Source organism: Hemiscyllium ocellatum, chromosome 1 (genome assembly GCF_020745735.1).
Source record: "Hemiscyllium ocellatum isolate sHemOce1 chromosome 1, sHemOce1.pat.X.cur, whole genome shotgun sequence".
Lineage (NCBI taxonomy): Eukaryota > Metazoa > Chordata > Chondrichthyes > Orectolobiformes > Hemiscylliidae > Hemiscyllium > Hemiscyllium ocellatum.
In genome coordinates, this window is record NC_083401.1 from 87,144,291 (window position 1) to 87,157,209 (window position 12,919).

Below are 12,919 nucleotides of genomic sequence, written 5' to 3' on the forward strand. Positions count from 1 at the left end.
TCCCAAATGTTATCTGTAGAGTGTTGGGTCTGGTTTGTGTGTATCTGGCTGTCTCCATGGATAGTTTGCTGACTGCCTCAGAGAGCCAGGTCTACCCCAATCAGCATGTATTGGAAATGCAAAGGGATCAACACTCAGCATCAATTTGTAGTGAGACCTCCAGGTTCCTTTTTCTCTCAGAGAGACAGGGTAGTGCCAGCAGGCACACATGGAAAGGAAAAGGGACAGACAGGAGCCCAAGAAGCTTCTTAGCACATTCCAGAGGTGCCTGCTGCTGTACCTGCCTGCAATACCAAAACCTCCAGCAGTCTAACCCATGGAGGGTGAGCCCTGAACTGATCAGGAGAGTCTCCACAGAGCATGGCCCTCTAGGTCCAGGGGATGACCCCATCAGTCTTCCAGGTCAACCATGAAGCAGACCCTCTTCATTACAGCTGCAGAAGTCAGGAATGCATGTAGATGAAGTGGGAGAGACAGTGAGAAGAAACTTAAAGATTAGATTAGATTACTTACAGTGTGGAAACAGGCCCTTCGGCCCAACAAGTCCACACCGACCCGCCAAAGCGCAACCCACCCATGCCCCTACATTTACCCCTTTTACCTAACACTACCGGCAATTTAGCATGGCCAATTTACCTGACCCGCACATCTTTGGACTGTGGGAGGAAACCGGAGCACCCGGAGGAAACCCATGCAGACACGGGCAAACTCCACACAGTAAGTCGCCTGAGTCGGGAATTGAACCCGGGTCTCTGGCGCTGTGAGGCAGCAGTGCTAACCACTGTGCCACTGTGCCGCCCACAAAAAAAAGATGTACAGAGGTATCAGTGTAAATAAGCTTTCACTTTTGAGAATATATATTTACCTACACTTAAAATGCCTGCTGTAGTATAATTTTCACTGTCAAACCCAGCTAGGGTCCTGCCATGTGAGAGGTAAGCAGCATCTTTAGACATCCTAAGGATACAGGACGTTAGCCGAGCATTACTCTTCTCTCACAAGTAACTGACTCCTTTACTGTAGATTGCATCAAATGCCAAGGATCCTTGAACTATGATGTTGGAGATTGCAGTTTTAATGTTACAAATGCTAAACTCTGTACGTATGAAATGAGCTGGGGCCTAGTCTGCACACATTATTCCACACTTACACCCACATTGTGAGTGAGATTAGGGAATCAGCAATGATACAACAGCTCTGCGGAGAATGTTTCATTCTATAAATCAGATTTCCATTGACAATTAAGGCTGAGGCATATACAGTGGACAGCTTGCATGTCCTCTCTCCCTTGCAGTGCCTTAGTTTGCTGTGAAAAACTGCAAAAAGCACTGTACATTTCAGGTTCAGAGCTCTCCGAAAGGATGCTCAAGGATTTCAGGGCAATTGAGCCGTCTACATGTTGTCTGAAACATTGAAGGGGTTACAGATAATGGAAGGATCAACTGGAAATTTCTAAGGATTCCTCTCCACCTGCTGGCTGTCATGGTGGATATCACCACACTACACTTGGATACTAAGTGCTGACTGAAACCTTAAGAGCCACCTAACCATAGTCCCATGCGATGTTGCTGCCCAGTCTCACTAATCACTGCTTTCCCTGATCAGTCAGTGGGATAGCTCGATGCTTGAAAACTAGATTGCCTGAAGATATCAGATGTACAATCAGATGGATAACAAGACTTTTTATTCAGCAACAGAAAACGTCAAAGACTGCGAAATTAAAAAGAACAAAATGACTTTTCCTTGGCAGATTACCAGCAGACTCTTAATAAAGTCCAATTCCAGCTTGAACTGGGTTTCAGTTAGGTTGACACTGGTCTCTCAGTGATACATTGTTGTGTCATGCTGTCTTGGATGATGCTCCTCATAAATGTCTTGTTCTTATTCTCATCTTCATCCTCTGAAGAATGTTGTCATTCTTCCTTTCTGTCCATGATTACGGCATCCCAATTTGCCAGCTCCGTTTGCAAAGCATGCCACAGTGATGCGGGATGCGTTTTCTGGGCATACCAGAGTGTTCCAGCTTCAAAACTTCCTTTTAGTGAAGTCAGTGGTCTGCTCCACTATGACCTTGTGGAAACACTTTTTTTTATCAGCATTCTGCATCAGTCTAAGAGTTTTGTAATGGTTGATGTTTGGAAGGGATACCCGCTGTATCCTCGCAGCCATCTCTGTAAGCCTTGAGAATCTTGGAAGGAGGCAGGAACCCACAGGTCTTCATGTGGTAAAAGGTGATGGTCAAATCTAATTTAAATATTGATAGAGTAAAACGTATTGGTACAAAAACTCTGTCAGTTGGTGTTAAGACTCTCTCAAGGCAGTGTGCTTGCATTCTGTAGCACTCTGCTCCTGGGGACAGTGGAAAATCCCACTGCCTGAGTTGTATGACTTTTTTTGTCACGAGGGAATGATATGAACCATTGTTGCTCCAGACAAAATGATATCAGTTACATCCTGAAGACATTTGTGGGTTGAGGATTGGAAAATGCCACATTAAACGACCAGTTACAGAACTGTTCCACCACTTAATCCAATCGTGACTGATGGAGCACTTCAATGTCTTTTACTCACATTACCCCAATAATTCTTTATGCTATTCATAAGTAGAAAGCTATCAATCATGAAACGTACTCAAAGACAAAGACCCCTCTGGGGTAGAGAATTGCAAAGACTCACAAACATCTGAGTAAAATGGTTTCTCCTCATTTCAGTCCCAAATTCCGATCCCCTTATTTATTGTCCTCTGGTTCTAGATTCACTAATCAGGGGAAATGTCCCCTACAGTACTCCCTGTATACCCATGACTGCATCACCAAATACCAGACTAATGCCATTTACAAGTTCGCTGACGACACCACTATAGTCGGTCAAATCTCAGATAGCGATGAAACAGACTAGAGACGGGAGGAAAAATGGTGCACTGGGAACAACCCAGCTCTCAATGCCAGAAAAACCAAGGAAATCAATATTGATTTTCAGTGGGATGTTACTCATGTCCCCCTACACATTAACAGGACAGAGATAGAACAAGTGGAGAGTGTCAAGCCCCTGGGAGTGGTCATCCACAACAAGCTTTCTTGGACCCTTCATGTGGACACACTGGTTACAAAGGCCCAACAATATCTCTTCTTCAGGCAGCTGAAAAAATTTGGCATGACGGTGAATACCCTTGCCAACTTTTATAGATGCACCACAAGAGCATTCTGTCTGAAAGTATCACTACCTGGTATGGCAACTGTACCATTCAAGATTAGAGACGGTTAAGTGAGTGGTGAACTCTGCCCGGACAATCACAAAGGACAACCTCCCAACTGTAGAATCCATCTACCAGGCTCACTGTTAAGGAATGGCCCCCAGTATTCTCAAAGATCCATCCCACTCTGGCAATGTTTTTCTACAACCTCTACCATCGCGGAGAAGGTACAGAAGCCTGAACACACGCACCAGTTGGGTTTCATAACAGTTTCTACCCTACTGCTGTTAGAATATGGAATGGACTCACAACTCTTAACGTTCATCTGTACCTGTGTTTTTGTTTTTGCCCTGTTTACCTATTATTTACTTATCTATGCTGCTTAACTCTGTGATCTGCCTGTATTGCTCGCAAGGCCAAGTTTTTCACTGTGCCTCGGTACATGTGACAATAAATTCAATTCGATTCAATTCAATTCAAATGTCTTACTGCATTTATCATGTCTATTCCTGTATGTATTTTATAGTTTTAAATGAGATCTCCTCCCATTCTTTGATACTCTGGAGAATACTGGCTCAGTTTGACCGATCTTTTTTCACAGGACGGTCCTACCATCCTGTGAACAAGCCTGGTGAACCTTTGTACTCTGTCTAGGGCAATGATATCTTTCCTGAGATAAGGAAACTAAAACTACTTACTGATATTCCAGTCTAACCAAATTGAAATATGACTTCACGACTTCGACATCAAATTCCTTAGTGATACAGGTTAACGTCCTATTAGCCTTCCTAAATATTGACAAGGTCCCTTTTCACATCTAGAGTTTTTCCCTTTTTCCTTTCTTAAATAGTGTAGTGACATTTGCAAATTTCCAATCTAAAGGGATCATTCCAGAGTTTATTGAATTTTGGAAGCTGTTTACCAATGTATTGACTATCTCTGTAGCCACATCCTTCAACACTCTGGGATGTAGACTATCAGCTCCTGGGGATTTAACAACGTTCAGTACCATTAATTTCTCCAGTGCAACCTTCTTAATAATACGAAATTACTTCAACCCTTACTCTTCTTAGTCACCTGCATCTCTAAATCTGTGATTTTTCTTGTATCTTGCTCAGTAAAAATTGACACAAAACAATTATTTAGCTTCCCTGCCATTTCACTCCCAGAACTATGATCTTGGAAATTCCTATGCTCTTGTTGGCCCTTAATCCTCCTCAATTGCCTGAAATACCATGACCCCACCTCCCGCCCACCCCCCTCCCCCCCAACCCCCATCACTTTCTGGATCTCCCAGTTTCCTCCTATTTGTTGTGACATCTCAACTTACTATCTCCAGTTGCCCTATATCATTGTCATCTTTACTTCAGCAAACCAATAAAATGAAACACTTCTCCAGACTTGCATTGTCTGTCCAGGATACCATGGAGGGCCTCTCAATAAGCTCCTGAACCTTATTGTCAAAGCTCCCCAGAGTTAACATGACACAAACCTGAATCAAGGATCTGTAATTCCTAGAGTGGTTGCACTTGACCCAATACCTTGACTGCATGGACCTGGATCCATAGACTCTGGTCAGACTAACTGCTTGAGTGACCATGGCCAACCACTTGGACTGGAAAAGGATGAGTCTCTTGACTGACCATAGTCTATTTTGACCCAACTAAGGGTTGCTCCCCTTTCATTTTCACAAATAGCCATTTGCTTGAAGCAGGCTGTTTGAACATAAGAACATAAGAACCAGGAGCAGGGATCGGCCATCTGGCCCTTCAAGCCTGTTCCATCATTCAATAAGATCCTGACTGATCTTATTATGAGCTCACAAATTCACAAATTCACCTGCACCTCCACGCACATCATTTACTGCATCCACTGCATCCGATGTGGCCTCCTCTACATTGGGGAGACAGGCCGCCTACTTGCGGAATGTTTCAGAGAACACCTCTGGGACACCCGCACCAACCAACCCAACTGCCCTGTGGCTGAACACTTTAACTCCCCCTCCCACTCCGCCAAGGACATGCAGGACCTTGGCCTCCTCCATCGCCAGACCATGGCAACACGACGTCTGGAGGAAGAGCGCCTCATCTTCCGCCTAGGAACTCTCCAACCACAAGGGATGAATGTAGATTTCTCCAGCTTCCTCATTTCCCCTCCCCCCACCTTATCTCAGTCCCAACCCTCGGACTCAGCACTGCCTTCTTGACCTGCAATCTTCTTCCCGACTTCTCCACCCCCACCCCCCTCTCCGGCCTATCATCCTCACCTTAACCTCCTTCCATCTATCGCATTCCCAATGCCCCTCCCCCAAGTCCCTCCTCCCTACCTTTTATCTTAGCCTGCTTGGCACACCTTCCTCATTCCTGAAAAAGGGCTTATGCCCGAAACTTCGATTCTCCTGCTCCTTGGATGCTGCCTGACCTGCTGCGCTTTTCCAGCAACACATTTTTCAGCTAAGACTTTCACCAGTCTTCATCAGGAAGGGTTTATCCCAAAAACATCGATTCTCCTGCTCCTCTGATGCTGCCTGACCTGCTGTGCTTTTCCAGCACTGCACTCTCGACTCTGATTTCCAGCATGTGCAGTCTCCACTTTCTCCTACCAACTGTGTATGACCTAATCTAAGGTATGTGACCATCATCCGGAGCAAGGTGTTGAATTAATATTCCTCCCTGATGTGGTGTTCCTCAGGTTACAAACACTCACTACGGACATGTTCACTTTGGATCACCTTGACATCCAACAGTTCCAATCCTTATTGCATTTAATTTAACTAATTTATTCCTTTAGAATTACTGATCTTTACTTATTGTAATTAATTTTCAAATAAAACACTTGTATCAAATTATACTTCACAATATATTTTCAGAAGAGAAAAGAGAAAGACTGAAACACAAACTAATAACTTTGAAGATGAGGAATATTCACCAATTAGCTGCTTCATGTATTTGCACCCTGTTGTGTTTGTGATCTCTCACTGTAGGTAGCACTGTCAACCTGTTCCTTTTATCATTTTCCACTCAGCGTTCACACTAGAGATTTTATTTTTTACTGTAAACCTTACTTAAAGCACCTCTACACCAAATTCCCAGACATACACATCTGGCCTTTGCTCACTCAGGGAACGTCTCCATTCACACTAACCATGAACCTTAATGACTGTGGAAAAAAATCCCATTCTTACTTGGAGAAGTTCAGAGCTACTTCTTAACTCATTTAGATAAGGGATTTCAAAGGGCTTGTCTGATAACTGCTATTATTTTGAAGTTGTCACATTTAATCAAACCACTTTAATGTTCTTAAAGGCTATTGTCTGAATTAGACATCAACTTTCAAACTGAACTTGGAAAAGACATTCCAGTTCATTTTCCATTTTAAACCAAATTCCCAGATGTACCCATTTACACTTTATTATACTCAACTGAAGGCTCTACACATAATGACCATCATCTTCACTGACTTACCTATTCATGTAAGCTGGGGATTGGTTCACTTTGCGGTTGAGACGGAGGTTTAATTTCAGGAATCAGACCATTGAGAGATATTAAGACTACAGACAGGTACTGAGCTAAGCCTCGAGTCGTTTACTTTTCCATTGTTACAAGAACACTGAAATCCAACATCAAAGCTCTTTATTTTAAGGTTGCTGGTGAAATGTTTCAGTGATGTGAGTCAGATTTTGCATTGAGACACACAGCGAATGAGTTGGTTTTGATGTTTGCTTCTCGGAAATCACTGTACTTTTTGCACTAGATAACTTGGGAGTAATTTGCAGTAAAATAAACCACAGTGGGATTTGATGGCCTGCCTTGTTCCAGAGTTAATGTTTCGAGTCCACTCTGGATTCTTCAGAGTTGGTCTCAGTCTAGAACAACCCTCGAGCAGCCCTCTAGCTCCAACCTGGCCTAAGCATAAGACCCAGCCACAGACTCTAGCACAGCAACTCCCAAATTCCGACCTGAGTGGAGGACAAGCTGCCTGTCCCCCGACTAGTGATCCCACACCTGACTGCATAAGGGTTCTCAAGTCATCTTGGTCACAAAATATTAACAGTCTCTCTCTCTCCGCGGATGCTGATGAGTTTATCCAGGATGTTGTCGTTATATTTCAAAATGTTAGCATCAGAAGTATTTTGTTTGAGACAGTAATTGACCTGTCTAAGCTGTGAGAGATTATGCATACTGTTATTGTTGCTGTATCCTTCAGCATCATGCAGCATGGACTGCACCCATTCACCCAGCTGATATATCTGAGCCTCAGTACAGCGCAGCTGAATCACATGGAACCCATGTGCCCTTCCGTCCACTGGGTGCCGCTATACTGAGTCCTCTCGGAGACGCTCTAACTGCGAGTCCTCCAGTCCGCTGAGTGCCGCTCTAACTCCGAGTCCTCCAGTCCACTGAGTGCCGCTCTAACTGCGAGTCCTTCAGTCCACTGGGTGCCGCTCTAACTCCGAGTCCTCCAGTCCGCTGAGTGCCGCTCTAACGCCGAGTCCTCCAGTCCACTGGGTGCCGCTCTAACTCCGAGTCCTCCAGTTCACTGGGTGCCGCTCTAACTCCGAGTCCTCCAGTCCGCTGGGTGCCGCTCTAACTCTGAGTCCTCCAGTCCACTAGAGGCGTTGTTTCCGGTGTCCATCTCCAAGATGGCGGAATATGCCTGTGTGAAGAGCACGAAGCTGGTGCTGAAAGGGATGAAAAGGTGCGAGTTTTGCCTCGAAAGCGGAATATTAACATGACTTTGGGGTGGGCAAGAGTCGGGAGTTGATATGGGTGGTGAATGATCGATATTATCAGAGAAACAGCTGGAGATTAACGAGAGGGAACTGAACTGAAACAGGACTTGACTCAGGGTGGATACCTATTATTAGAGAGAGATAGATTCAATAGTAACAAGGAGATTTGCATAAACACCTGAAGGCGGAAATTTGCAAATCTAGGGTCAAAAGAAGGGAGTAGGACTGACTAGTTTATTGTTGCAGGAGCTGACATGGAAATGATGACAAGCAGGAGACTGGAAGAATACCCAAAACATTGACTTCTCCACCTCCTGATGCTGCCAGGCTTGCTATGTTCTTCTAGCCGCCTGTCTGTCTCCTTTAGATTCCAGCATCTGCAGTACTTTTCCTCTCTGGCATGGAAATGATGGGCCGAATGACCTCGATGAGGGAGGCTCATGTTTACTGTGAGATATTGAGAGTGCAACTGAATGTGGTGGTAACCTAGAGTCATAGAGATGTACAGCATGGAAACAGACCTTTTGGTCCAACCCGTCCATGCCGACCAGATATCCCAATCCAATCTAGTCCCACCTGCCAGCATCTGGCCCATATCCCTCCAAACCCTTCCCATTCATATACCCACCCAAATGCCTCTTAAATGTTGCAATTGTACCAACCTCCACCACATCCTCTGGCAGCTCATTCCATACACATACCACCCTCTGCATGAAAAAGTTGCCCCATAGGTCTCTTTTATATCTTTCCCCTCTCACCATAAACCTATGCCCTTTAAATCTGGACTACCCGACCCCAAGGAAAAGACTTTGTCTATTTATCCTATCCATGCCCCTCATAATTTTGTAAATCTCTATAAGGTCCTCCCTCAGCCTCTGATGCTTCAGGGAAAACAGCCCCAGCCTGTTCAGCCTCTCCCTGTAGCTCAAATCCTCAACCTTGGCAACATCCTTGTAAATCTTTTCTGAACCCTTTCAAGTTTCACAACATCTTTCTGATAGAAAGGAGATCAGAATTGCACACAATATTCCAACAGTGGCCTAACCAATGTCCTGTACAGCCGCAACATGACCTCCCAACTGCTGCACTCAATACTCTGGCCAATAAAGGAAAGCATACCAAACACCTCCTTCACTATCCTATCTACCTCTGACTCCATTTTCAAGGAGCTGTGAACCTGCACTCCAAGGTCTCTTTGTTCAGCAACACTCCCTAGGACCTTACCATTAAGTGTATAAGACTTGCTTTCCCAAAATGCTGCACCTCGTATTTATCTGAATTAAACTCCAACTGCCACTTCTCAGCCCATTGGCCCATCTGGTCCAGATCCTGTTGTAATATGAGGTAACCCTCTTTGCTGTCCACTACACCTCCAATTTTGGTGTCATCTGCAAACTTACTAACAGTACCTCTTATGCTCGCATCCAAATAATTTATGTAAATGATAAAAAGTAGAGGACCCAGCATCAATCCTTGTGGCACTCCACTGGTCACAGGCCTCCAGTCTGAAAAACAACCCTCCACCACCACCCTCTCAGAACATGAATTCTCTTCAGTGAATGCAGTTGTGTTTATTGGAAAAATGGAATGAGATGTCTCCCCAAATATCAGCTCAGTGAGTGTCCTCTTACATTGGCCTGGATATTTGGGAGGTGTTGCTGCAGCGTAGTTGGGAGGTATTCATCTAGTGGACAATGAGAAACTTCTCTGGAGGAGTCACATCGGACTGAAAACATTAACTACGTTTCTCTCTCCACAAATGCTGCCAGACTTGCTGAGTTTCTGCAGCATTTTCTATTTTTATCTCAGATTTCAGCAATTGCTGCATTTTGCTTTTATCAGAGGGAAGTATCTGGGACACTGAACCTTTTTTCTGGGCAATTTACCAAGCCTCAGACCCCCTAAAAGGATTCGTTTTAATAGGGGATTCAGAGAGTTCTGAAGTTAAATTGATCGATTCTTGTCACATGTACCAAGACACAGTGAAAGAGTTGTTTTGCGTACAATACAGGCAGGTTGTACTGTACAAAGTGTGTTAGGGTATCAGAACAATGTACAGAATACAGTGTTACAGCCAAACAAGGTGCGGAGAGAGATCAACGTTAACATTTGAGAGGTCTATTTAAAAGTCTGATAACAGCTGGGAAGAAACTGTTCTTTGTATTCATACTCAAAACTTTTATATCGTCTGCACGATGTCAGAAGTTGGAAGAGAGTATAACTGGGGTGGGAGGGGTCTTGGATTATGTTGGTTGCTTTCCCGAGGCAGTGGAAAGGTTAGATGGAATCAAAGGGTGGGAGGCCAGTTTGTATGATGAATTGGGCTGTGTTCACAACTGTCCATAGTTATTTACTGTTTTAGGAAGATCATTTGCCATACCACAGTGTGATGCATCCAGATACAATGCTTTCTGTGGTGCTTCTATAAAAATTGCTAAGAGTCTTGATGGGCATGGCAAATGTCCTTAGCCTGCTGAAGAAGTAGCCATTTTTGTAATAGTTACCAAGAAATCGAGTCATAGAGATATACAGCACAGAAACAGACACGTCTGTCTGACTTGTCTGTGCCAACCAGATAGCCTAAATAAATCTAGTCTACTTTGCAAGCATTTGGCCCCTATCTCTTTCAACCTTTCCTATTAATATACACATCCAGATGCCTTTTAAAATGTTGTAATTATACTAGCCTCCACCACTTCCTCTGACAGCTCATTCCATTCACACACCAACGCCCCTTTTTAATATTTTCCCTTTCACCCTAAACCTGTACCCTCTAGTTTTGGACTCACGCATCCTGGGGAAAATACCTTGTCTATTTACCCTATCCATGCTTGTCATGATTTTATAAATCTCTATAAGGTCACCCCTCAGCCTCTAATGCTGCAGGGAAAACAGCCCCAGCCTATTCAGCCTCTCCCGAAAGCTCATACCCTCTAATCATGGCAACATCCTTGTAAATCTTTTCTGAACCCTTTCAATTTTCACAACATCCTTCTTATAATAAGAAGACCAGAATTGCACACACTATTCCAATGGTGGCCTAACCGATGTCCTGTAAAGCCACAACATGACCTCCCAACTCCAATACACAAGGCACTGACCAATAAAAGCAAGCATACCAAATACTCCTTTCACTATCCTAGCTACCTGTGAGTCCAGTTTCAAGGAACTATGAACCTGTACCCCAAGGTCTTTTTGTTCAGCAACACTCTTTAGGACCTTACCCATAAGTGTATAAGTCCTGCCCTGATTTGCGTTTCCAAAATGCAGCATCTAACATTTATCTAAATTAAACTCCACTTGCCACTTTTGGTCCCTTGGCCCATCTGATCAAGATCCCATTGTATTCTGAGGTAACCTTCGCTGTCCATTTCACCTCTGATTTTGGTGTCATCTGCAAACTTACTAACAATACCTCCTAGGTTGGTGTCCAAATAATTTATATAAATGATGAAAAGCAATGGACTCAGCACCGATCCTCATGACACACTGCTGGTCACAGACCTCCAGTCTGAAAAGCAACTCTCCAATACCACTCTCTTGTCTTCTACCTTTGAGCCATTTCTGTATCCAAATAGCTAGCTCTCCCTGTATTCCATGTGACAATAGCCTTGCTAGCCAGTCTACCTTGACTGTCGAACACCTTACTGAAGTCCACATAGATCACATCCACCGCTCTGCCCTCATCAATTCTTTTTGTTACTTCTTCAAAAAACTCAATCAAGTTAGTGAGACACAATTTCCCACACACAAAGCCATGTTGACTATACCTAATCAGTCCTTGCCTTTCCAAATGTATGTAAATCCTCTCCCTCAGATTTCCCTCCAATAACTTGTCCACCACCGATGGCAGGCTCACTGGTCTATAGTTCTGTGGCTTTTCTTTACCATCTTTCTTCAATAGTGGTACCACATTAGCTAACCTCCAATCCTCTGCCACCTCACCTGTGGCTACTGATGATACAAATATCTGAGCGAGGGGCCCAGCAATCACTTCCCTAGCTTCCCACAGAGTTCTAGGATATATCTGACCAGGTCCTAGGGATTTATCCACCTTTATGCATTTTGAAACATCCGGCACCAACACCTCTGTAGTACTTTTCAAGATGTCGCTATTTATTTCCCCACATTCTCTATTTTCCATATCCTTCTCCATAGTAAACACTGATGCAAAATTCTCTTTTGGTATCTCCCGAGTTACCTTTTGTCCTTAATGTATTTGTCGAATCCTGTTGGATTCTCTTCAACCATATTTGGCAAAGCTATCTCGTGTCCCCTTTTTGCCCTCCTGATTTCCCTCTTCTATACACTCCAACTGCTTTTATATTCTTTCTGTTGTCTGTACCCAAAGTATACTTTCTTCTTTTTCTTGACCAAAACCTCAAATTTTCTAGTCATCCATCATTCCCTAAACCTATCAGCCTTTCCCTTCGCCCTAACAGGAACATATTATCTCTGGATTCTCGTTATCTCACTTTGTCTAATTCCAGGGTATCTATTTAATTGAGCCCCAACCTACTACACCACCACCTCCAGCTCAAATTGCTCTAGTCCCTGACAACTGATGTAGCTGACCAGATGTTTTCTCTTCTCCCACTTGACCCAATATTCCTCACTCACTCTAACCTACCCTAAACTCTTATCTGGAGATGCCGATGTTGGACTGGGGTGTACAAAGTTAAAAATCACTCAACACCAGGTTATAGTCCAACAGGTTTAATTGGAAGCACTAGCTTTCGGAGTGCCGCTCCTTCATCAGGTGGTTGTGGAGGACACAATTGTAAGGTGCAGAATTTATAGCAAAGGTTTACAGTGTGATGTAACTGAAATTATACATTGAAAATACCTTGATTATTTGTGGAGTCTTTCATCTGTTAGGATACCATGATAATTTCACTTCTTTCATGTGTAAATCACAAAACTTTTTTTTAAAAGTTGCATTCTCAGGTTAACTGTAACAATTGGTGTTAGCTAGACAATATGTTGAAGGTGTT

General features: G+C 43.7%; 1 protein-coding gene across 1 annotated transcript in view; it reads left to right on the plus strand.

Annotated features, from left to right (window-relative positions):
- Positions 1 to 7,815: 7,815 nt before the first annotated feature.
- The window catches only part of frg1 (FSHD region gene 1), a 42,250-nt gene continuing 37,146 nt past the window's right edge, over positions 7,816 to 12,919 (plus strand). Inside the window, exon 1 of the mRNA XM_060830517.1 lies at positions 7,816 to 7,891. Coding sequence (XP_060686500.1) covers positions 7,836 to 7,891 — 56 coding nt within the window. The 5' untranslated portion in view covers positions 7,816 to 7,835. The remainder of the gene's footprint in view (positions 7,892 to 12,919) is intronic.